This window comes from Penicillium cataractarum (genome assembly GCF_028827025.1).
Source record: "Penicillium cataractarum strain IBT 29864 chromosome Unknown utg000002l, whole genome shotgun sequence".
NCBI lineage: Eukaryota > Fungi > Ascomycota > Eurotiomycetes > Eurotiales > Aspergillaceae > Penicillium > Penicillium cataractarum.
Genome location: NW_026622738.1, coordinates 1,379,294 through 1,401,885, shown reverse-complemented (window position 1 = coordinate 1,401,885; position 22,592 = coordinate 1,379,294). Strand labels below are relative to the sequence as shown.

General features: G+C 49.5%; 10 protein-coding genes across 10 annotated transcripts; 5 read left to right on the top strand and 5 right to left on the bottom strand.

The window, feature by feature from the left end:
- Positions 1–114: 114 nt before the first annotated feature.
- Positions 115–818, top strand: N7496_002571 (terpene synthase family protein; the record flags this gene model as incomplete). Its single annotated transcript, XM_056695502.1, has 5 exons — positions 115–159; positions 217–305; positions 362–395; positions 443–678; positions 746–818. The coding sequence occupies 5 exons, from the start codon at positions 115–117 to the stop codon at positions 816–818; spliced, it is 477 nt and encodes a 158-aa protein (XP_056557714.1).
- A 649-nt stretch (positions 819–1,467) lies between these two features.
- Positions 1,468–3,031, top strand: N7496_002570 (MmgE/PrpD family protein; the record flags this gene model as incomplete). Its single annotated transcript, XM_056695501.1, has 4 exons — positions 1,468–1,812; positions 1,875–2,012; positions 2,065–2,843; positions 2,899–3,031. 4 exons carry the CDS (start codon positions 1,468–1,470, stop codon positions 3,029–3,031), a joined length of 1,395 nt encoding a protein of 464 aa, XP_056557713.1.
- Positions 3,032–6,257: 3,226 nt separating this feature from the next.
- N7496_002569 (uncharacterized protein) lies at positions 6,258–9,286 on the top strand (the record flags this gene model as incomplete). The annotated part of the gene is made up of 2 exons (XM_056695500.1): positions 6,258–7,944; positions 8,004–9,286. The coding sequence occupies 2 exons, from the start codon at positions 6,258–6,260 to the stop codon at positions 9,284–9,286; spliced, it is 2,970 nt and encodes a 989-aa protein (XP_056557712.1).
- Positions 9,287–9,896: 610 nt separating this feature from the next.
- Positions 9,897–10,859, bottom strand: N7496_002568 (flavin reductase family protein; the record flags this gene model as incomplete). The annotated part of the gene is made up of 2 exons (XM_056695499.1): positions 9,897–10,753; positions 10,814–10,859. The coding sequence occupies 2 exons, from the start codon at positions 10,857–10,859 to the stop codon at positions 9,897–9,899; spliced, it is 903 nt and encodes a 300-aa protein (XP_056557711.1).
- A 347-nt stretch (positions 10,860–11,206) lies between these two features.
- N7496_002567 (mitochondrial 54S ribosomal protein bL31m) lies at positions 11,207–11,758 on the top strand (the record flags this gene model as incomplete). Its single annotated transcript, XM_056695498.1, has 1 exon — positions 11,207–11,758. One exon carries the CDS (start codon positions 11,207–11,209, stop codon positions 11,756–11,758), a length of 552 nt encoding a protein of 183 aa, XP_056557710.1.
- Positions 11,759–11,936: 178 nt separating this feature from the next.
- On the bottom strand, positions 11,937–13,521 carry N7496_002566 (LLM class flavin-dependent oxidoreductase; the record flags this gene model as incomplete). The annotated part of the gene is made up of 4 exons (XM_056695497.1): positions 11,937–12,822; positions 12,875–12,945; positions 12,995–13,168; positions 13,237–13,521. The coding sequence occupies 4 exons, from the start codon at positions 13,519–13,521 to the stop codon at positions 11,937–11,939; spliced, it is 1,416 nt and encodes a 471-aa protein (XP_056557709.1).
- A 555-nt stretch (positions 13,522–14,076) lies between these two features.
- Positions 14,077–15,767, bottom strand: N7496_002565 (uncharacterized protein; the record flags this gene model as incomplete). Its single annotated transcript, XM_056695496.1, has 7 exons — positions 14,077–14,646; positions 14,700–14,818; positions 14,873–14,909; positions 14,959–15,087; positions 15,140–15,389; positions 15,443–15,534; positions 15,594–15,767. The coding sequence occupies 7 exons, from the start codon at positions 15,765–15,767 to the stop codon at positions 14,077–14,079; spliced, it is 1,371 nt and encodes a 456-aa protein (XP_056557708.1).
- A 389-nt stretch (positions 15,768–16,156) lies between these two features.
- On the top strand, positions 16,157–18,281 carry N7496_002564 (uncharacterized protein; the record flags this gene model as incomplete). The annotated part of the gene is made up of 9 exons (XM_056695495.1): positions 16,157–16,540; positions 16,598–16,770; positions 16,822–17,084; positions 17,135–17,300; positions 17,354–17,564; positions 17,613–17,679; positions 17,730–17,932; positions 17,989–18,024; positions 18,075–18,281. 9 exons carry the CDS (start codon positions 16,157–16,159, stop codon positions 18,279–18,281), a joined length of 1,710 nt encoding a protein of 569 aa, XP_056557707.1.
- Positions 18,282–18,734: 453 nt separating this feature from the next.
- Positions 18,735–20,770, bottom strand: N7496_002563 (sorting nexin 1; the record flags this gene model as incomplete). The annotated part of the gene is made up of 5 exons (XM_056695494.1): positions 18,735–18,896; positions 18,953–19,555; positions 19,610–19,990; positions 20,063–20,682; positions 20,737–20,770. The coding sequence occupies 5 exons, from the start codon at positions 20,768–20,770 to the stop codon at positions 18,735–18,737; spliced, it is 1,800 nt and encodes a 599-aa protein (XP_056557706.1).
- Positions 20,771–21,454: 684 nt separating this feature from the next.
- Positions 21,455–22,324, bottom strand: mde1 (methylthioribulose 1-phosphate dehydratase MDE1; the record flags this gene model as incomplete). Its single annotated transcript, XM_056695493.1, has 3 exons — positions 21,455–21,566; positions 21,632–22,107; positions 22,175–22,324. 3 exons carry the CDS (start codon positions 22,322–22,324, stop codon positions 21,455–21,457), a joined length of 738 nt encoding a protein of 245 aa, XP_056557705.1.
- Positions 22,325–22,592: the final 268 nt, after the last annotated feature.

Here is a 22,592-nt window from a genome sequence, read left to right as displayed (position 1 = left end):
GCCAAGGAGTCAAGTTAGGTGAATGAAACCCCAATTTTCAAAAACATTCTTGGTTTCTAACTCAAATTAACTCACTAATGATCTTCTTGCCAGCGTCTTCAAGAAGATTTATTCATGATTGCTTATATGACTATGTCACCCAACGGTTTTAATGTATCTGTATGATTCTCTAGAACCTGAAGTCATGTTCCCTACTAACTACATGACATATGGAAGCTTGACTTCTCACTTGAACCACCCGTTTGGTTCTTCTCTCATGAACTTGTCAAAGAAGCCCTTCTCCAGATGAGCATCCTTATATCAGTGTACGTCTTTGCTCATTTCGTTTTGGACGGACTTGCTAAATTAATTACTCACACAGGTACAATGACATTGTTTCTGTTCGTCATGAAATAGTGAGTTTTATATCCAAGCTCCATGAAAGTATCACGGACTGAAAAAGTTACCCCAGAAGTCAGGTCACATTGATAATATTATCCCTTTGCTCATTTACCACAAGGGACTTACCGCACAAGAAGCGACAAATTTCGGGGTTGAGATTATTCAAATCTCGTACAAGAGCTTCCGATCATTCGAACCGCAGCTCTATGCTCTTGGTCAAGAGAACAACATCGCCACCGAAGTGGATGCATTCCTTCAAGGCTGCATCAACTTTTGCGTGGGTTCTTTACAGTGGACGTAAGTGTCTCTATCGGACCGAGTTGTCTTATCAAATCCATGCTAACAAACTGGTGACTGAAAATAGATATCATGCCAACAGATATTTTGATTGCACTCCAGACTGGGGCGATGGCGAGATGTCGGTGGTGCTTGGCTAGTGGACCGAATCTCATGCAGAACAACACTATCCACTTTCTCTCTGTCTTCAAATTGACTCATAATCTTAAGCTTGAAGGTGCAATATACTATCAAAGCTATAGTGAAACGGATAGCGGCGCAAAAATCTAGATGTAATCGCGCAGGCAGACTATCTGTCTTGACTCTTAACCATCCGTTTCTGCCCCGCAATCCGGGTTCTTTCTGATGGTTTATATCGGGATCGTATGCCACTTAGTCAAAGTACCGAATTCTACTTGATCGAGCTCAAGATAATAAATGTAAATCTAAACGACAATCAAATATCTGAAATCTTTACCAAGGGGTAATGTCAGTTATGACTTGCATCATTTTTGATCGAACCTTACCCCACATGCTTTTCCCCGCATTGGGTCGGCTATATGGCATGGCCGCGATGCCCGTTAGCTCTCCAAAGTTGAGCACTTTGGTTAAAAGTGACCACTTTTGCCCCACTAGAGTCGCCTACTCGGCACTTGCCTCGGTCGGGAGGGGAGTTGGAATATTCTCCATCGTGTAACTGACCAACTTCGGTGACACTCAGGTTATACGAAGCGTTCCACATATATCTCCGGTCATCGGTGCCTCCGTAGTAATTCTTCGTGGTTTACGTCTCACACCTTCACCCTTACAATGGCTCAACCAACCACCTCGACGTTATCGGGCGGAACACGAACCGAGAACCTGGCCAGCTGGGCCGCTAACCTCAAATTCTCCGATCTCCCAGAAGATGTTATCCAGAAAACTAAAGATTTCTTCGTGGATTGGCTGGGGTGTACAATCGCAGGCCGCCATCATCCGGCCGTCTCGGCCATTGCAAGATTCGCGTCGCAGATGGGCCCTTCTAGTGGGAAGAGCGAGTTAGTCAATGGCGCTTTGAATTTCACAACGAGTCCGGCTTTCGCTAGTTTAGTGAACGGTGCATCATCTCATGTCGTGGAGCAGGATGATCTTCATAACCGGAGCATTATGCATCCTGTAAGTTTAAGCCAGCCTCTCATGCGCAGCATTAGACTCGAGATAAGCTAATTTATCGCAAGGCAACCGTTATATATCCAGCTGCCCTTGCTGTAGCACAAGATGTAGGTGCCACCGGCGAAGAATTTATCGCAGCTTGTGTTGTTGGCTACGAAGTGGGCTGCCGAGTAGGGGAATTCCTAGGCAAGAGTCACTATGAGGTATGTTTATCGGGAGCTCATATCCTGAACTATTTGACTGAACCTTATGCAGCGCTTCCATTCTACCGCAACTGGAGGAGTCATTGGAGTGGCAGCTGCCACGGCGCATCTTTTAAAACTTGACGCCGCCCAGACCTTGTCTGCCATTGGAACGGCCGGCACTCAAGCCGCAGGTCTTTGGCAATTCTTAATGGACGCGACACACTCAAAGCAAGTGCACACTGGAAAAGCCTGCTTTGACGGAATTTTCGCAGCATACACCGCTCGTGATGGGCTTCTCGGCACTAAAGATATCCTAGAGGGACCAAGAGCAATGGGAGTTGCACTGGTTCCGGGTACGACGAATCCCGAGGCGATTGATCAAAATCTTGGTACCGACTACGAAGTCCTTCGATCCAGCTTTAAATGGCACGCATCTTGTCGGCATACCCATCCTAGTGCCGATGCACTGTTGAAACTTATGGATAAGAATGGAGTCGCTTTTGACGATATTGAATCTGTGACCTCTCGCACTTACCAAGCTGCTATCAATGTACTTGGCATGACTGGAAGGGGAGAAACGGTACACCAAAGCAAATTCTCAATGGGATTTGTTCTCGCCGTCGTCGCCAAAAAGGGCCAGGCTATGATCACCGACTTTACGGAAGATGATTTGGAAGATTCTTCGCTACGGGAGTTCCAGCAGCGTGTGAGGATGGAGCTAGACCCTGAAATTGACCAGGCGTTCCCTGAAAAGTGGCAGGGAACTGTTATCGTGACGACCAAGTCTGGAGAGTCTTTCACCGAGTCTGTTGAGTTTGCGAAGGGAGATCCCGAACTTCCCTTGACAAGGTATGTGTATCAAGGATTGGTAGTTGATTAGTCTCGACTAACGCCGATTCAAAAGGGACGAGATTGAGAGAAAGGCGCGTACTCTTGCTGCTTACGGTGGATTTACCGACACTAGCAAGGTCAACCAGCTGATTGAGAGAGCATGGAATCTTGAGAAGGAGAAGAACGTGAATGGCTTTGTTTTCTAGACATGGGTAATTATTTCAGAATGTCTGGCTATGGATAGAAAGTTTATAGACAGTATCTGCCAGTTTATCTGATGTGCAACGCCATACCTATGGAGGAGACTCTCTTGCGTTCTTCCGCAGAACGTGTCTTAGCGGTGCAGATATTGATTCTGCAGTGTTAGCGCCCAAATTTTACGAGGTAGCTTATAGAGCCTAGTTTTCTAAGGTTCAGGCTTTGTCAATTTGATGCAAGAATGTAAATACCGCACGTATTGACTCAGAAATATGCTACATAATCATCATCTACCGGTAGCTGGTTCGTGATTTTAGAGATTCCACAGGATATAGTATACTTTCGAAGCTCTATCTTAAGAGCCTATGTAAAGAATAGACAAACCCAAGAAAAAAAGTCCAATAATAAAGCGATATTAGGTCTGGTACATAGCAGGGATGACGAGAGCGGGAAATACCTAAGAGGGCGGATGTGGCTTGTAAAGAAACTCAAATGAACGAGAATTACAAGCCACTGCTGCAGGTATGTTTGGGATCTCATTCGCTGGTTTAAATGCTTATCTTACCTCTGAGATATCATAATGGTTCTGCATAAAACACGGCCCAAGGGTCCAGTTGATCCACGAGCGATCTTTCAAAGATGTAAACAGTCTCTTCTTTAGTTTGACACTGCTGGCTTGAAACTTGCATAGATCCAAACCAGCCTAGTTTGGTACCTTCGGCTGGAGATACCGTGCCTATTGCAAGATATTTGGCACTTGCTAGGCGCCTTCAACATATGTATGTACTCACTTCATCCGCTGGGTATTGCCATCAAAATTCCCACACCTATTTAACGGGACAAAACCATCGACAACAAGCACTAGTTTCAATGATATCCTATATAGGCTCGAAATTTACATAACATGGATCGAAATTTAGGAAACATTGCCCTTGCCCTCCAGCTTCTCGATCAGGCTATACTAAGATTGAAGTATATTTTTAGCAAAAAAAGCCTCGACCCACCGTACCAGTTTATTTTGTATTGTGAACCAAAAATCTTCAAATGGGTCCGTCGCCACCCGAGAAATTTATCTGCTCCGTAACATTCTCAACATTTGATTAGGAGTCAAAATGGCAAACACCTAAGCTGACGTGAGGGAGTAAGTAGTAGTCTGTAGCTTATTCGGACAACTCACCGCCACGTCGAATTCGAGTCTGTAACAGAGGCGTTTCTGGCACCGTGCATAGGAATGTGGCTAGATGACTACGCCATGGAAAATGAAGTTTTTCTTTTGCCCCTGAAATTGATATGTGCGGACAGATTCCACCAGGTGTTACGTGGAATTTTCCATCTTATTATTGTTACATTCATGGTTGTTCAGTTCAGGCCAGAGCGACACTCGGCGACCTTACCGAGCAGGGCCGGGAGGGTCGAAAGGGACCGGAACGAGAAGAACGAAAGAGATCGGCGCCATAACCTTGTCGAACCGTTAATCGGACCCAAGGAAGATTCCGGCCTGGGATTGGGCGCGACCGAGGCAAGTATACCGTTCAAAATTACAGGGAAAGTTTCGCGGTAAGCATGAATAATCTCATCGTGCAAGAGATTGTCCAAATTGTACAGTTTAATACTATTTTTTTTTGGAACTATTTTTTTTTTAGAGGATTGCTCTGATTGATCCATGGAAAAAAGGGCAGGGTCACCGCATGCAAAAGGAGTGGACGGAGATCGCAAAAAGCCAGCACTCTAGGCTGGTCGTGGGTGACGATCCTTACTAATTTGGTGGCTGATCTACGAGGAAACCTTGCGATGCCAAGTCGACTTAGCATTTGTTGACTGAAGTGAGGGAGGGGTTGCTGGGTCAATCGGCCAGCAGATGCCGCGACGTATCACTCCGCGGTCGTTGATAGATTTGCTTTTGTCTCCGTTTCCTGGAGAACTGCGTCTAGCAGACTAGCAGTATGTAGTATGTAATGGTTGCACAGGGTGGATCGGACGTTGGCCATTGCTTAGCGGAGCCTCTCCAAGGTACGAGATAGCCGAGCATGTGAAGAAATTGGCCGCTAAAATCTCCACGAAGCATGGCATGATCGAGTGATCCCGCATAACGCCAGTACATACAATACTAAGTACAGTAGTAAAACGGCTAGGGCCTCCCATCGAGTCGGTATGTTTGCGTGGTCTCTGCAGCTATGCTCATCAGTGAAGAATACTTCCCCCGATTGGGTACTGTGATTTGAGCGGACTCGTGTCGCCATGCCCCAAGATTGGTGCTAGGATAACCCCGCAGGAGACGGCTGAAAGAACGGTTTGATCGTCGGTGACTTGGCTTGATAACAACTGGGCGATCATAAAGATCATATAGATAGGGTTCGTTTGTCCAGTCAGGCAGGGCTTAAGCTGTAGCTTATTGGGAGCTGATGGATGCGTATATTTGTATTCCAGTATAGTAACGGGACGAAGTCTGAGGTTGGCGTTGGGATTTAAACGGTGCAGGAGAGCTCTGAAATAATCCTTTCGGCCGTATCCCGTTGTTCATTAAGGATTGGACGAGACGTTGTCGGTATCCGAAAGAGTGCAGCAACCAGGTGACTTGGAGACGAATGGGGAAACTCCATGGCGGCAGAGATCGACGGGGGACTTTTCGCGTACTCCATATGGAGTAGATGGTTCTTGATTGGTATATCAAGTAATCATTTAGATTAGTGATATTCAGATGGTGATAATGCAAAGATTGAGATGATAATAAATCAGATCATGTTTCGTTTCATCGAAAGTAGTCTAGGAATACATTTCAGACGAGGCCATACGGCAAATACACCAATACGTCTGAATAATACGGCACAATACCTCTAAAGCGGGCGGTACCGCCTGCCCAGAAGAGGACACCCTGAATGATCGACGGCGGCGTTACGATACGATACGCCGATTCAGTTTCTTCTCTGATCCTCAGTCCACCACTTTTCCCTTCTTCTCCCCTACTCGTATTACCATCTTCGACACTTCCTCTCTCGCTTTTTTCCCTTTCCTTTTCTTCCCCCACCCTCTATCCCCCTCACCCCCCATCACAACCCCCCAGTCCTTCTCATCTTCATTCATTTTGGACCTTTGGGGCATTATTTCATTTATACACCTCCCATCTTCGCCTCTCATTCCTTTCCTTCCTCCTCCTTCGCCCCTTCCAGCCTGGTCCCAGTCCTTGGCCTTATCCCGCCAAGCTGACTCGGACCTGGGTTTCGGGCTCCCTCGTCCATGCCACGCTCATCCGCTGCGGGCAGGAAGAATCAGAGCAATCGTCACGAGAATGGCCTCGTCGGTCCCGGCAAGAAAGTAACCAAGCAAAAGTCCAGCGGCCACCTCAACGGCTCGCCCGGCAACGGCAACGCTACCAGCTCGGGCGCCTCCGCACCTGTCGACCTCTCCTCGTCTCGTTCCACTAGTGATTCCGCCGTCAACTCTTCGATTGCTACGTGTAAGGGTGTGGGCGGGTCCAAGGTTGATGGCAATGGGCATGGGCTGGTGAATGGACATCGGGGTGTGGACATGGCCGGCGGCGAAGTCAACGGCGCCACGCCGCAAAACGGCGGCATGGCGAGCTCGACTTCTCGCAATGGCACTGCGAAACGATCGGGCTCCAACGCTTCAATCAATCCGCTTCAACTCGCGTCCACAATCCTCAAGTCGTGTCCCATGTACGACACGATCGCCATTCTGATTTTTCTGCTACAACTCCCACCGATGGTTCTGACCTGCGTTCAATTCCTGTTCGCGTCCTTGACCTTCATGCCTCCGAGTGGTGGTGCTGCCGGTTCCCTGTCGTCCAACTTTGACATCTTTCAGGGCCCCGCTGGTACGCCTTCTATGGGCACTATGATCGCCATGGACGGGTTCTGCCTTCTTTTCTGGGGTCTCTTTATGTGGACGTGGGCTCAAAACTTTGCCATTGATCTCGCTCACGTTCAAGTCGCCATTACTCTAGGCGGCGGAGGCTCCGGGAAAAATGGTGGGGTCAACGCTCTGTGTGTCGGGATTGTTCTGCTTCTTCACATCGTCCGCAGCAAAGGCATACAAGAATTTGTGACGGGGCATCTTGTTTCTGCCAAACTCATTAGCCCTGATCTTCTCTCACAGTACTCGAATATTCTACCCGCCGAACTCCGTCGATCCGAGTCGCAATCCTCGCCGAGCTGGTTACGGAGTTTGCTCGCCATACACATCCTAGCACAAGCCGGAACTGCGATGGCGAGACGGTCAATGGCCAAGAACCGATCACCGGCACCTTCGCGGACCGGCAAGCGTGGTGATACAGAAGCGTCGGCGGGCTCACAAGGCCAAGCCGATTCTGCTCTGGAATCTGCTGCTAGTCTTTCCTCGTCTTTCGTCGGACCGGATGGTCAATTGGTCAAGGATGGTAAAGATCGTCTTACTTCAGCCAAGAAACGCAGGAGACAAGCCAACCAAGTTCGAAGTCGACAACCGTTTTGGGCCGCCCTCGCCAGTACAAAGGTTACGGTTATGCGAGAATACGAACATTCTCGGGTCTTATCGAAAACGGCACGTGGATTGACGGAGGATGACTTGCAAGGCGTTTCTCTCGATGAAGGATTGGTATGGATAACGGATGTGGATGGTTCTACGATCAAGTTTGCCGCCGGTGATCTTGCCGATTATTCTGTGACACCAAGCTCGTGTGATGCAGGCCGTTTAGATTCGGAGGCTGAGCCGTTCTACGTTTGTGTCAACGGAGCATTGTGGGCAACGGCGACGGTTTGCAGGGTTTCCGATTCTCCCAAAGGTTCCAGTATAGTTCACTGGAGGGGTGAGATCTCCGGTCTCGCCCCCAATTGTGCTTATACCTGCTCTTTCGTCCGCAGCGATACCGATGAGGAAATCTGTGCCATGAGTGTCAAAACGCCCGCGACGACCGACATGGAACAAGGTAAGCTTTCTTTCTCTGCTCAGAGGTGGTACTTGCGTTCATGAACTCATCAAATTCAGCAGCTGTTTCGTCGGTTCCGACACCCCCACAGCCAACTTATCGGCCCTCGTCCCCTACGACTACGCTGAAGAATTCCGTTGTCAATGCCGAGGCCAAGCTCAACGAAAAGCGCTCTCGATTGAAGAAGGCGAAGAACGATCATAAGCTTCTCATCTCAAAAATTCGGAGGGAACTGGACAACTATAACCACCGACTCCAAAGTGGAACGGATGAGAATAGGCAAAAGCAGCGTTCGCTCCAGCTTGAGCGAAATATTCGGCAAACGGAGGAGGCAACGGCGGTATTGGAGGTGCAATTAGACAACATGGAGAACGTGCCGGAAGAGGAGATGGAGGAATGGACTGCCCAAAAGGCTAATTACGATCGGGAATTGGACCTCTTCAACCAGACCAAGGAAGAGGTTTCCGAAGCTCGCCTTGCCTCGGCCCAGCAAGTCGCAACCTTGGAGCAAGAGCTGAGCGTGGTGGTGCAGAAGCGCGAGCGTCTCCAGAGCCGCCGTGTTCGCGTCAATGAACAGTACGAGCGCATCATATCGGCCAATGCCCAAGGATTGAACGAAAGAGAGCGCCGTGCGGCTGAGCAATTTGCCCGAGAGCAAGACCACGCCAAGATGGAAGCGAACTTCCACGAGCAGTTTGCCAGCATTAGCCAGTCTGTACAGGACTTCCAGCTACGCACCAGTCAACTCTGGCAGCAAGCTTCGGCAATCGAACAGTCCATCCAGCAGCAACAACAGCAGATGCTCCTCGACTCTGGTCCTCTGACTCCCGAGGGCAACCTGCCCGGCACTAATCCCATCATCGAAACTACAACGACCTCTGCCCTTACTGGAAGAGCGTTGTTGGGCCTTAGCTTCCCTCCTCTCAAGTCTAGTCCACTTCAGACTTCATCATCGCCCGTTCATGCTTCGTCGTCGCATCCAACCAGCCCTGTGCAGGATTCCACCTTCATGCCTCAATTCCCGACGTCACCGTTTGGCAACGCCGGCTCTTATTTTGGCACTGACCTCAACAGTCGGGATCGTTCCTTCTCCAACCGCTCCACTCGCAGTAGTCAATATGGCTCGGATTTCTTCGAGTCGCATCGCCTCCCTGCACTTCAGGTCGAACTGTCCGATATTCTTTCCGAGAAGCAACAACGCTTCGGGTCAGATGGAAACGGTTTTCTACATCGTCCCGTTCTGAGCCCTTTCCAGCGTGCGGCAAGTCGTGTCAGTGGAGCCGGTAGTGGCAGCGGAGGCAGCGGCAGCGGAAGTGGCAGTCCGAGATCGACTCGTGAGTAGGATATCCCGAGGCCTTCATGTCTCCCATGAGCTTTCATCCCATGATCTCATGATCGAGCTTGATCTCGTCGGTTGGTGTCTGAGCTTGCACGTCCTCCAATGCGGTTCGCCTGAGTTGTTTGTGCCTGTGCTTTGCATTCTGTTCGGTTGGATCATCGTTCGTTAGCCCTCCAAACCCCTGTCCGTTCTTTACGAGTTCAACTGTTATCCTTACCGGGTCGCATCGAGATGGTCTTTGAATATTCTCTGGCCATCGCGCATCGACTAGATCCTCGCGGTGAGTTGACGAGGTTGTATATGTCGGGTTGAAGTGAGATGAATCGCAGTTCTGTTCTTAGAGACCAAAAAGCTTGTTCTATACTATTTCGGTTGCCGTCCATCTTCCTTGTAGTTATTTTTTGTAGGCTAGTGTAGTAGTGGAGACCGCGTGCAGGTGTTGTTCTTCGGATGAGAAGCTTGGAGAAAAATGAAATCCAGCCAAACTGGTAATCAACATCTTGAATATCGTTACAAAAATCTAAATCTATGTCCAGCAAGCGCCAGCCCCGTGTATGGTATATGTACAGTTCAACACAGTCCATCTTAGACTCTTCCCCATGTGGAATCCGGCTTAAATCTCACCACCCATCTTCCAGAATTTAGTATTAGCATAGGTGAGACACAAGCGCTCCGGCGAATGCTCATCCCCTGCACAGCTTTGGCCGGAGATTATATTCCCGGAGCCCTCAACGGCTCGCAAGACCGTACCAAGCACAATCGAGTGATCATGCACGTCAATCTTCTGCGGATGAAGCCTGCACTCAAACACGAACGGGAAATCCAACCGATTAGCCTCGTCTGAACCCCGCCGCCTCAAAATAGGAAGAGGCCTCTCGTCTTCTCCAGCCGAGCTCTGCTCAGCACTCAAAGCACCGAACTCAAATTCCTCATGTCCACTCAACATTGACGCTAGGGTGGTGTTGCCCTTGGAGAAATCTCTCGCCAGAGTTGCTGTAGCGGGACTCGGCGCGAGGAGATGCACGAGGAACCGGCCCGAGGCTAGTAGCGCATTGAGTGTTTCTGAGGGCCGGCGGACGTTGAATGATATTACCGGCTCCGGTGTGAGTGTTACTGTGTTAAAGGAGGAGACGGTCATTCCACGGAAGGAGGAGGTATCTGCGGGACCGGTTGGATCGGTGGATGTGATGATGGCGACGGGGTAGGGGACGCGGCGCATGAGGAGGCGGACTTGTTCTGATATTAATGAGGCGGGGGAGGGTTGAATTGGGGTTTGGGATGTAGCGGTGCCGTGAGATTTTTGGGAGGGAGAGAGCTCGCTATTTGGGCTTTCTTGTTTGAGCGAAGCTGCGGCATGGCTGATATGTCGCTGGGAGCGCCGGAGGTGGTGTTGCGGGGAGTATGGCGTGGATGAGCATTGGATGGAGGAGTGGAACGATTTAATAGGAGAAAATCCATGCGATAAGGGTTCTGGATAGCGTCAATTACTATTTCAGGGCGAATTCTCTCGTAGACAGCTTGAGGACTCACCTCCGAGGCCTTGCCGGGCCGCAAGTCGCGGGAGTGAGAGCTTCATGCTGCCGGTCTCGACAGGCCGAAGCACGCGCTAGCACTCTGAAATGGGCGTAAATAAGTTGATTAGAAAAGAAGAAGTCGTAATTCTCGTAATCTAGACTTGAGACTCGAGTCTGCGCAAACCGAGCATGAGTTTACTTCAGAAAGAAGCCCGCCCGAGAAAATCCCCGGCCGCTTACATAACCCGCGATAATTCCCAAAAGTTTCTCTGCGTCGGGAGTCTGGATAGCATCAACTCACCTCTGCAATCCGCAACCACCCGCTCGCAGCTGGCCTGACATTCCCTCAAGGGCTACGGTCTCTCTCAATTCCTAGAGATATCCATTGCGCTTCCGCTACCCTTGCACAATGTCTATGCACACCTCTCTCCGTCGCTCCGCGGCCACGATATCCAGCTCAACATCCACTATCCTCCCTACCCGGCTGCCAGCTTCTCAACTCAAGACTACAACCTTTGTCTGCTCGCAATGCCGTCACGCCACACTTCTCCGCCGTCCTAAGCGGCCCTACACTTTCACCCAGCTCGTCACCCTCTCCGACGGCAGCGCCTTCACCCACCGCACCACCTCACCCGCCCCCGTCTACCGTTCCACGCGTGACACTCGCAACTCCCTCCTCTGGAACCCGTCTAGCAGCAAGCTGATGAATGTCGAGGAGGATGAGGCCGGACGTCTGGCCGCTTTCCGTGCGCGTTTCGGTCGTAGCTGGGATGCTAATGCCCCAGTCGCCGAGTCTACGCCCACCGGGGATGTGAAGAAGGACGCCGCCACTAAGAAGGCCGAACAAGAGGCTGCTCAGGCCCAGGCTAAGGCGGATCAAGAGGAGGAAGATAATCTGTTGGATTTGATCAGCTCGTTTGGCCAGGAGGAGCCTCAAGTTTCGGGAAAGAAGAAGAAATAAACGCCTGCATACGAGCACGGAGGTGATTGAATTGTCACAAGCGAGGAGGGCACTTGCGTTACCTTCGTTGTACTTAAACTGGGAGTTGGGTTATTTTTTTTTCTGATTTGTCTCATTTATCCTGTACAATACACATGTTTTTTTTTTCTTTCTACTGTGCATGGATGGCTATGGTCAACTATTTACCATCATAAACCTCATAGCGGTACTTTGTTCCGACATGATCATCTCTCAATAGCTTTTGGCCAGGCCCATAGATCCTCTCGCGCATAGTTCCGCTTTCTCCTTCGGGTGCATAGATACCTCGTCGACGCAGTTCGGGTACCAAGAGCTCCACAACATCCTCAAATGTCCCCGGAGTTTGAACGTATCCGATGTTGAAGCCATCTAGATCAGCAACTCGGACCCATTCTTCAAGGAAATCTGCAACGGTGCTCGCAGTTCCAACGGGAACGGGACCGGCACCACCGATGGAGATATGCTTCCCAATGTTTCGGGGCGTCCATTCCGGGACATCAGGACTCTGATACGAGAGCGTGTTGATGGTTGAATGGACTCGAGCATCAACGTGAACATCAGACGACTTGATGGGTGTATCTAGATCAAATCGACTGAGATCAATGCCACTTCCTCCAGAGAAGAAAGCGAGACCAGCCTCTTCACTGGCATTTTCAAGTGCCTCGCGGTATTTTTCCTGGGCCTCTTCCTCTGTTCGACCAATGATCGGGGTAAGAATGGCAAAGACCTTCACGGATCTCGGATCACGGCCCGATTTGGCTGCTTCTTCACGGATAGCCTGGATACGAGGAGCGAGGATGTTTGGAGATGGGGCTGATACAAAGACACCCTCGGCATGTTTTGCACCGAATGCCACGCCGGCTGGAGAAGTGCCGGCTTGGAATAGGAACGGAGTGCGTTGGGGTGATGGATCTAGGATATGAGGACCGTCGACATGGAAATGTTTACCGTGGTGATGGACGTATTTGATCCGACTGGGGTCTGTGTAGATTCCAGTCTCGACGTCTTCCTTGAGGGCGTCATCTGCCCAACTTCCTTCCCAGAGTCTAGCCAAAGCAATTAGCAACGTTAAGCTCAGATATATGCGTGTTGACTGACTTGTATAGCGCCGTCAGATACTCATCAGCAATCTCATAGCGTTTGTCGTGGTCGATGAGGGGCAATCCAACCTAAACTGTTTAGTAAATGAGCATCGTCTCGAGGTGATAGAGAACTTACAGCCTTTGAAGCAGAGGCCTTCCATGATGTCACAATATTCCATCCAAATCGACCGTTCGTGAGGTGATCAAGAGTTGAGAATCTCTTTGCAACAACATATGGAGCTTCATACGATGTAGATGTGGTAATAGCGAATCCCAGGTTCTTCGTCACCGATGCCATGGCAGAGATCGGCTAAAACAAGCAGTTAGCACTCCATCCCAGTCAAGTCTTATCATAATGAACCATTTGACTAATCATACAATTGAAGGATCTCCCATGGGGTACTGAGCGGCGTTACGAATAGCCGGTTCAGCACTGCCCTTGTAAGTGTCATAAAGACCGAAAGTATCAGCTAGGAACAATGCATTGAAGTCTCCCTTCTCTAGGATCTTGGCTAGATCCGTCCAGTACGAGAGATCTCTACGCTTTGTTGCCGATCGGTCAGCAGGATTCTTCCATTGGCCGAATGATAGATGGCCGACTGTGAACATATCGAAGCCATTGAGGTAGATTCGTCGCTTCTGGGGCGGATTTTCGGTGGACATATTGATGATGGATTTAACTTGAGTAACAAATATATTCCGAGGGAGCGATAAATTTCAATGTTATCTCCCAGCCTGCATAGATATGGAATAGCAAGGCTTTGATTTATCTACTTCATCTCTCGATAACCCCGCTCGACGACATGCTGCCATTGACATGCAAAATCACGAATTTTGGTCCCCGCTGCTTAGAGATCAAAAACATGAGCAAGGAGGAGATAAAAGATCTTGAATGTACCAAATGTTTTTTACTTCGGAAGAAAGCCGAATAACGTGCACTGAAGGAAGATCGCGTCATACGCTCTAGGGGAACATGGTGAATGATTGGGTACAGCTGCAAACAATAATTTATCATGACAGATGCGGAATATTTAGAATGTGCCTAGAGTGCCTTTGACCTGTTTGGATGGAAGAAAGCGGCTTAAGTGACGGCTTTTGCCTGGAGACGAAAAGGGCTGGTTGAGTCCTGAATCGTAGAAGATTAGCCGAAACATGAAGTTAAATTTTCATTCTATTGGTTTATCCCTCATTTATCTTAGAAATATGCAAATTTATATTCTAAATCTTGCTTTTCTGGAGCTGGATGGTTCCCTCAATGGGGGCTTTTAGCTTGCTCCTGCTTCCCAGGGTTGAATGTTCGAGATAGTCATCGGTCTCAGACTCGTTGACCACAGCCCTAAATGCAGTCTCAACGTCATGCTCTGATAGCCACTCTGTATTAGGGCGTTTCTTCATCCTAGCAACCAGTCCCGCATCCTCCTCTTCGAGGGATGTAGCCGCTGACCCCCTCTGTTCAATCTGGTTATGAACAATACGCAGTAAACGTGCCGTGTGTGGCTGTCTCGTCTTGCTATAAAGACTCAATACCCTGTTGATCTTCTCAATTGAGTGCTCCAAGCCCTTCGAGGAGCTGAACACATGCTTGAAAGCAAGACCGAGAGCGAGAGAGTCATCCAGCGCCAATGAGCCACCCGCGGCAAAAGCACCACCATGGGCGTGTGCTGCGTCACCAACAAGAGTAACTCGCGAGCCAAATACCCAGGTTGGAAGAGCGTCGCCCGCAAAATTTGGATACAGATTGGTCGAAGGAGTATGCTGAGTGAGGGCCCTAACAGTAGGGTTCCAGTTCTGAGAAATATTAGTCTATGTGCTTCCCGACATGAGAATTAGAGAGGACATACTTTGTACCGCTCTCTCAAAAACTCCACATTGCCTTCAGAGTTCCATGTAATGCTCTTTTCAATCTCTTCTGCGGTTCGTGGATCATCGTAGGCGCCGACGGTGGTATATTGGTTCTTGCCTACAGACTTTTAGATCATCGTAAGCGACGGATATATATTCAGTCTCAACATACCAAGCCGAGATGCAAAGAAATTATCTCGTGGTCCCCACTGCGGAGCTGTCAGTATAATTTGAAAATCTCAAGCTAGAATAACATACCCAATGCATTGAATCGATGGGCAGGTCAGGGATCTTGCCCTCAACCAATGATGCATCAAAAGTTGCTCGCATGAACACCTTCCCGCTGAATCTCAATTTGTAATCCGGAATAAAAGCTTGTCTCACAGGCTTTATCACTTATTAGCAATGTTGAAACATATTCTGACCAGCTGCAACTCACCGACCGAATTCCATCCGCGCCGATCAAGACATGCCCACGGGCACTAGTCCCGTCTTCAAAGTACAATGCCACACCGTCTTGGGTAGCTTCTGCCCGGTTGACCTTTTTATTCAAGTGGATGATGTTTCGTGGGACATGTTCAAGGAGGGCAGTGTGCAAATGGCCTCGGTGGAAACGGGTAGTATGATGACGTGGATCGGGAACGTCAGTATGTGTGTCGACGGAGATGACTTGATTTGTCTTCCAGTGACTGGAGTTTTTTATTTGTGAGAATGAGCCTGAATATGACAGCAATGAACATACCGGAAGATTTGCGGTATACCGCTTGGTCCCCTGTATCCAACCTCATCTGTGAGCGCGCTTGCTACGCCGAGCTTCTCCAAGGTCCGCATGCCCTGCGTAGATGGCCAAGTCATTAGATGAATACAGTAATGGGGTTCAAATAAAGTCATACATTGGGACTGAGTGCAATACTGGCTCCAATTTCTTGAAGCTCCGGAGCCTGCTCATAAAGCTGCACATCTAGATTTGATAGCTCGGAGATGCGTCGTAACGAGATAGCCGTTGCCAACCCCGCAATACCAGCGCCAGCAATCAAGACTCGGAGGGTATTATCTTGCTCAGCCATCCTGGTAATATGCTCCTTGATAGGATCTCAAATTAACAGAAGGTCAGGCCCCCGAAAGAAAGTCAAATAAGTAATGACCACTGTGCAAACAGATCAAACGACAACTCATGATCGCGACCAGGTAACTACAGAGAGCAAGTCACGTCAGCAATGCAACTTTGATACAACCCCGCAATGGCGACTTCAAGCGTGCTTCTGTCATCGATTGACGCATTTCCTAGCGTCAAAACATAAGCAGTAATGCAAGGCTCGGCAATTGACATGATGTTGGCGAAGGCCATCCTTGCTAGGAGAGAAATCATGCAAGAACCTCAACTAGTAGGCTTCATAGTGGCTTGGCTTATCAACCGCGCCGGGCAAACTCCGGCACATAGCAAAGACGATAACATATGGAGAAATTGCGTAATGTATGTCATTTGATAGAGAGAGGAAAATGCTCCGAAGTCATAAGTATATCCTTCCGGGCTCCATCGAGCGTCAAGACGATTCCCTCCGATGGGCCGTTCTATGAGCCAAACACTATGGCACCTGAATTAACCAAATCTGACATTGCAGCCACTGCTCAAGCCAGGAGTGACGATGATGAATTCGATTTCAGCAATGCGCCAAAAGTCCCTGACCAATTCGCAGACGAGAGTTTCAAACTCTTCTCTAAGATTCAAGTCACCGACCCAACGCCCGAAGAAGCAAACCAGATAAGAAAGAAATGTCTTTGGCGGATCTTACCTTTCCTATGTATCGGATATCATCTGATGTATGTAGATAAGCAGACAGTATGTGAAACCTCGACCTCTTCTGACCAGGACGATACAAAACTCACAGTTATTTAGTTAGGAAGTTCTGCCATCCTTGGTATCATGACTGATGCCCATCTCAATTCAAACCAGTACAATTGGCTATCCTCGATATTCTACTTTGGCTATCTTCTGGCAGAATGGCCTCAGAATTGGGCATTGCAGAAGTTTCCTGTTGGCAAATGGTTGGCTGGAAATTTGATTATTTGGTAAATCTACACAATGTCCTTCCCTTAAGTCTCGACTAATGAAATTGATAGGGGCGGTATCACCCTCTTGCATATCCCATGCAACAGCTTTGCCTCTCTGTTTGTGGTTCGCTTCTTCCTGGGGCTAGCCGAGGCATGCATTGTCCCTGCATTCTTGCTCTCCATGTCGATGTTCTTCACCTACGGCGAACAGGCCGTTATGATGCCTATCATGTGGTCTATCGGCAATGCAAGCCCTATAACTTCTGGTCTATTGTCGTATGGTGTTCTGTGGATCAATACTGGAAGTTTCTCTCCGTGGAAATGGTTCATGGGTATGTGATACTCCCATGCGGATTTTGAAGCAGTGCTCTGACATTTATAGTTATCACTGGCGTTCTTACGATTATCTTCGGTGTCTTTGTCTACTGGCTTTTCCCTGACAGCCCTCTTCATGCCGATTTCCTGACGTATGAAGAGCGTGCAAAGGCCATTCTACGAATCAAAGAGAACCATTCTGGCATCGAGCAAAAGCTTTTTAAGAGATACCAGTAATGTTTTCCATATTACTGAAGAATGGAACCGTACTAATTCGAACATATAGATTCTTTGAGGCTATTCAAGACCCTAAGACATGGCTTTTCTTCCTCCATGCTTGGTCTCAAGAAATGGCCAATGGAATCACAAACCAGTATTCTCTAATCATCAATTCCTTCGGGTTTACGGTTCTTCAGACAACACTGCTGGGCACGGTGACAGGAATAGTATCTTTCTTTTCCCTTGGATCCGCTGCCATTGCGCTATATCACACCAAGGTAAGATACCGCTAAACACCTTGAAATCGATATAAACTAATAATCTAGAATTGTCGGGCTTGGATATCTCTCGTTGCATACATCCCAGGTGCCTTGTCTAGCATACTCCTTCTAGGTAGGTTCATATGTCGAAGTATGATGAACTGAGACTGATAATCGGATCAGCCCTACCCTGGACAAACCGATGGGGTCTCATCAGCGGAATCTGGATCCGTTCCACGACTGGCGTACCCTATGCCGTGGTCATGATTTGGGCTGCTAATGCCTCTGCGGGACACACAAAGAAGACCACAGTAATTGCTCTATACCATATTGGCTATGGTTTAGGAAATATCATTTCGCCACAGCTTTTCCAGCCGCGTTGGAAGGTAAGCCTTCACTTAAGACTAATGATAGCTTGTACTGCGTGCTGACAACTGACAAGCCTCGATACCGGCCAACATGGATCATTCTGCTTGTGGTGAGTTTCAGACGTCTGCATTTAGAAAGACCATCACTGATACTTCCCAGGTCGCAGCAATCCTTCCTTCGATAGTCATCATCATCCTTCGGGTGTACCTGAGTCAGGAAAACAAACGCCGCGATAAACTCGAAGCAACAAAACAGGTTAGCGGCAATGGAATCATCGAGACGACTGACTCAGATGGAGGTCTCGTAACGCGAGTAGTGGATAATAGCCAGATGGATCTGACTGATAGAGAGAACTTGACTTTGTAAGTGACTGTGGCCAACTAGAGAGTCTATCACTAACTGTCCAACAGCCGATATGTTCTCTAATGTTGTTACAATCTTCATCCGAGGCCCGTCGTTCTCAAGTCCAGGGACATTGTTTATCATTTTAAGAAGCCAACTCATATCCTCTCTATGATGACGTCCAACATGACGTGGACCAAGTTAATTTTTAAAATATCAAATAAAGACACAATTGTGGTATCGGTTACAATACGTAAACAGTGGTATTTGGACGGGTTTCTGAATCAACAAGACGAAGAGGGGAAAGTAAAATAGCTGGCTGAAGACAATCATTGGGGTTGTGCCTTGCTAAGGCGGGGAGGATGGGGCGATGGAAGAGATTCTTTAATGAATACAAGAATGGGACTGGATAATGTATATTCCAGCTTGTCGGATTGATTTGGTATAAAAGCGTCCGTGAGTGAAGACCCAACATTATCATGCTTCATCTTCGTCCTCGGGCACTGCAGCAGGCTCGGTGGCCGATGTCGTTGACTCGGACACGGGCGCCTCGCCAGTCTCACCGGCGGGCACATAATAGGGTAGGCCGTCCTCACCAGCATCCAGACGGATAAGGAAGGTTTCCCAGAGTTCGATCAACTGGAGGAACTGGTCAGCGACAGAAACATCTCGTTTGGAACCGGCGATCATCTTACCTCCTTTTGAGCCTCAACGGCACTCTCCAGGAAAGTCTCCACACCAGACTTGAAATCCTCCACCTTCTCCTTTTCAAATCTCTGCAGCTCATTCCGCATCAAGCGGCCCATATCTTCGAACAAGAGCCGGGTTTGGTGTACCTTGCGTTCCGCATCAGCAACATCGGCATTGGCCTGGTTGAGTCGATCCTGCTGGGACTTGCCCTGACGGAGGAGCTTTTCCTGGGTGTTCTTGCGTTTCTGTAGATCCGACTCCGCAGCGTGCCAGCTGTGGAAGGCCTTTTGTCGTTGGGAGAATGCAGTCTTGACACTACCGATCAAACGAATGTATTCGTCAATTGTAATGCCCAGAGTCAACACATCCTGCTGAGCTTGGCGTTCATAAAGTTCTTTAATTCGGAATTGAAGCTCGGATAGACCGTCCAGGGGAGATGCTAGTGCGGGGGAAAGCTCAACAGCAGCCAGGGCGTGAAGCGAGCTGGAGAAGTCGCCCGCAGCCTCGGAAAGACCCTTGCGCTGCGCGACAACTGTGTCCATAGATTTCAACAGTGCCTTGAGCTGATTCTCAAGAGCGTCCAAGTAGACCTTCCGGTCATGGAACCACTGCAAAATAAAAGTGAGTAAACACAGCCGGCAAGGTCAATGAAGCTCACTTACATCGTCATGCTCTACAAACTTGCCGCCTCCACCGACTGAAATACCGAAGCCACTAAACATGCCCTTGCTTTGTCCAAGATCGGGCTCCCGGTTCTCCTTATTCTTAATGTCCACGTTAAACGCCTCACTTTCGAGGAAGATCTTCAAGTCACCGTCATGCTGGAGGATTGGGTGACCCGCGATCTTGTTCAACATGCGCTCAAGCGCTGCTCTTCGCGACTCGACAAAGTTGGTATCAAAGCGGCCTACGGCTTGTTTCTCGGGGGGAGGAGCAACGACCACTCCAGGGTTATTGTTGTGCAGGGAATTGTATAGCCAAAGGAAGTCACGATACCGGCGGCTGACTGCGAACTCGGGTTGACGGTATGCCTTGGATGTTGTCTGGTGGTTCATTTGCGGTTAGCCTCTCACTCTCCAAAGATCGCATCTCCCCCGCTCGAGAGGCAACAATACCTTTGTCCGCACTTGATAGACAATGTGACTGCTCGTCAGGTCTCCCACTTTGTGCGGATCTCCAACGCTGATATCAAATGTGGGCTTCGCAGCTTGCTCAATGCTCATACTTGGTTGCGTCTGTCGCTTAGGCCCGTCGACATCGGCGGCAGGCTGTACAGGCGGAGGGCCTCGGAAACCGGCGCCATCTTCTTCGAGATGCACCGAGTCGGCAAGGCCGGTGGCACCGGGGATCTGGGCAAACGTCGAGGCCGGTTGAGGGCCTCGAGCGGCAAGCGATTCTTTCTGGGGAGGGGCCGGTGCCTCCTCGGTAGGAGTCGCGGTTACATCGGGGGTCGATTCCCCGAGCGGGCCAAGGGGATCAACGGTGTTGTCGACGGCTTCCAAACGTGTCGCTTGCGCGCTGATCTTCCTCGTTCCTCGCGGCACTCGTCTTCCGGGTGTCCGGACTTCGGGACTTCCAGCTGATGGCGCGGGCTGGACGGGAGCTGCAAGGAGAAACGGCGGTGCGGTTAGTGAGGGGTTGACGAATATGTAGGGGGCTGAAGGGATGAACACACCATTGTCCTGGGTATCCTGCTTCGAGGCGGAACGGCTGCTCACTGAGCGCGACGGTTCATCTGTGGTCTATATTAGATCGCAATCCAAAGAGCTGTGGTATCATGACTGCCTACCGCCCCACGGGGAATCTCCAGCGTCGATATCCATTGTAGCCGAGCAAGTACAGTTCTGGGGATTCAAAGAGGTATCAAGCGATTGAATCAAATATTATGCGCCAACGCTGGTTCAATCGAAGCTCCAACAAGAGGGGGACTGGGGGAGTAGGAAGCTGGAAGCTGGCAGTTGAAGCGGAGTGGAGGATCTTAGTCACTCACGGGATCTCCACCTGCAGCAAACCCCCAAGGTCCGGGCTGACACTTTTACCCTGTTGGACACTCGTCGCATTCCTGGATTCTTTAAGCCTCTTAACCCTCCAGTGTCTTGCAATGACTACAATACATCCCGTGATTCTCAGCTTCCATGATCTGGAATTCGTTCCTGGGACAGAACTTGGAAAATGGGTTCAAAGTATAAATACGTCACCGTCTCGATAATACAATGACTGACCAACGGTCTGATCCGGCGAGACAGTGCATTGCGACAGACTTCATCCCCTTCCACTATTCTGGCAGGTCTTTCTATATATATTTTGAATTGTCTTTCTTAATTGCTTAGACACTATCTCTTGATTTTATCGTTCAACTCGTGACTTATATGGCGTTTCCGAAGTTTTTCAGAATTTTGAACCTATGAAACCTACTGTACTCTTCAAATGGGCCGATCAAAAGGAATGGTGGACTCGATGGCAGGCCTGCACCATTCCATCGCATACCCAGGCGCTGAATCTGCCGTCTACTTGACCCAAGGGAGGCCCAGCTTGTGCATCTCGACGGCCAGCTGGAACAGATAGTCCAGAGACTCGCACTGGGTCTTCGCCTTGGCAACATTGTCACCCCAGACATAGCTATGATGAAAATCAGCGAATTAAGATCAAAAACAGCAGTGAAACAATCGCTGGGTCATCCTTACATTCCGTGTCTCCGAACAAGCACCGCGTAGGTGTCCGGGTACTTCTTCATGGCCGCCTCCAGACCACTGGTCAGGTCCTCCTCGAAGGCAGTGTTCTCAATGATTGGGATACTGAGGGTGTCGTAGTATCCCAACATGCCCTTACCCTTGCCACGGGGAATGCCCTTGATCTGCTCGATGGTGCTGATCTCAAAGCAGGCATCGGGACCCTTCTCGCGCTCCACCAGCAGGGTCACCAGGACGGCCCATTGGGAGTGGGTATGGATACAGCAGCCAGCACCATTCTCAAACGCAGTGAGGAAGAGTGGAGTACAGGCAGACGGGTTCAGCTTGAGGGGACGGCGAATATAATTGCGCTCCTCGGCAGGGTACTTCTTGGTGGGCCATTGGAGGACGAAGATGTTCTCAGACTTCATGAGCTCCTTCTGGACACCGGAGGGAGCAATGAAGATGTGATCACCGTGACGAATGGAGGTCTGCTTCTCGTCAGCGGATATAGCACTTTGCGTTGCTGCCCCGCACCGGCGCAAAGGAGAGACTTACACCTCCACCAGTGCCAGTGACCCATCCCCAGTTGTAGAATTTGCGGCACAGCTCCGGAATCAGGTTCGCAGGGTGCTCGGGGTCGTCCGACTGCACGAGGTGGTCATTGTTTGTGGTGGTCGCAACGACCTGGTCTTCGGTGGAGGCCATGGTGGGCTGACGATGACTTCAGTCAGCACAAGGTCATGATGTAGAGCGTAAAGGCCTTTCGGGTGTGGAACGAGAAAATTATCGAATCCGCCTAGATTCGGCGACCAATTTTTACTTACTATGAGACGTCAGAAGCGTCAGTTAAGTGGTTGTCGAGGATATGGAAGTGTCGCACTTGGTGTAGCGGGCGCGATCCAATTAATTCAATAAAACTTTCCGGGCGGGGTGGAATCTGCAGAGCTCCACGCAATTCGGAGTCGACCCCATC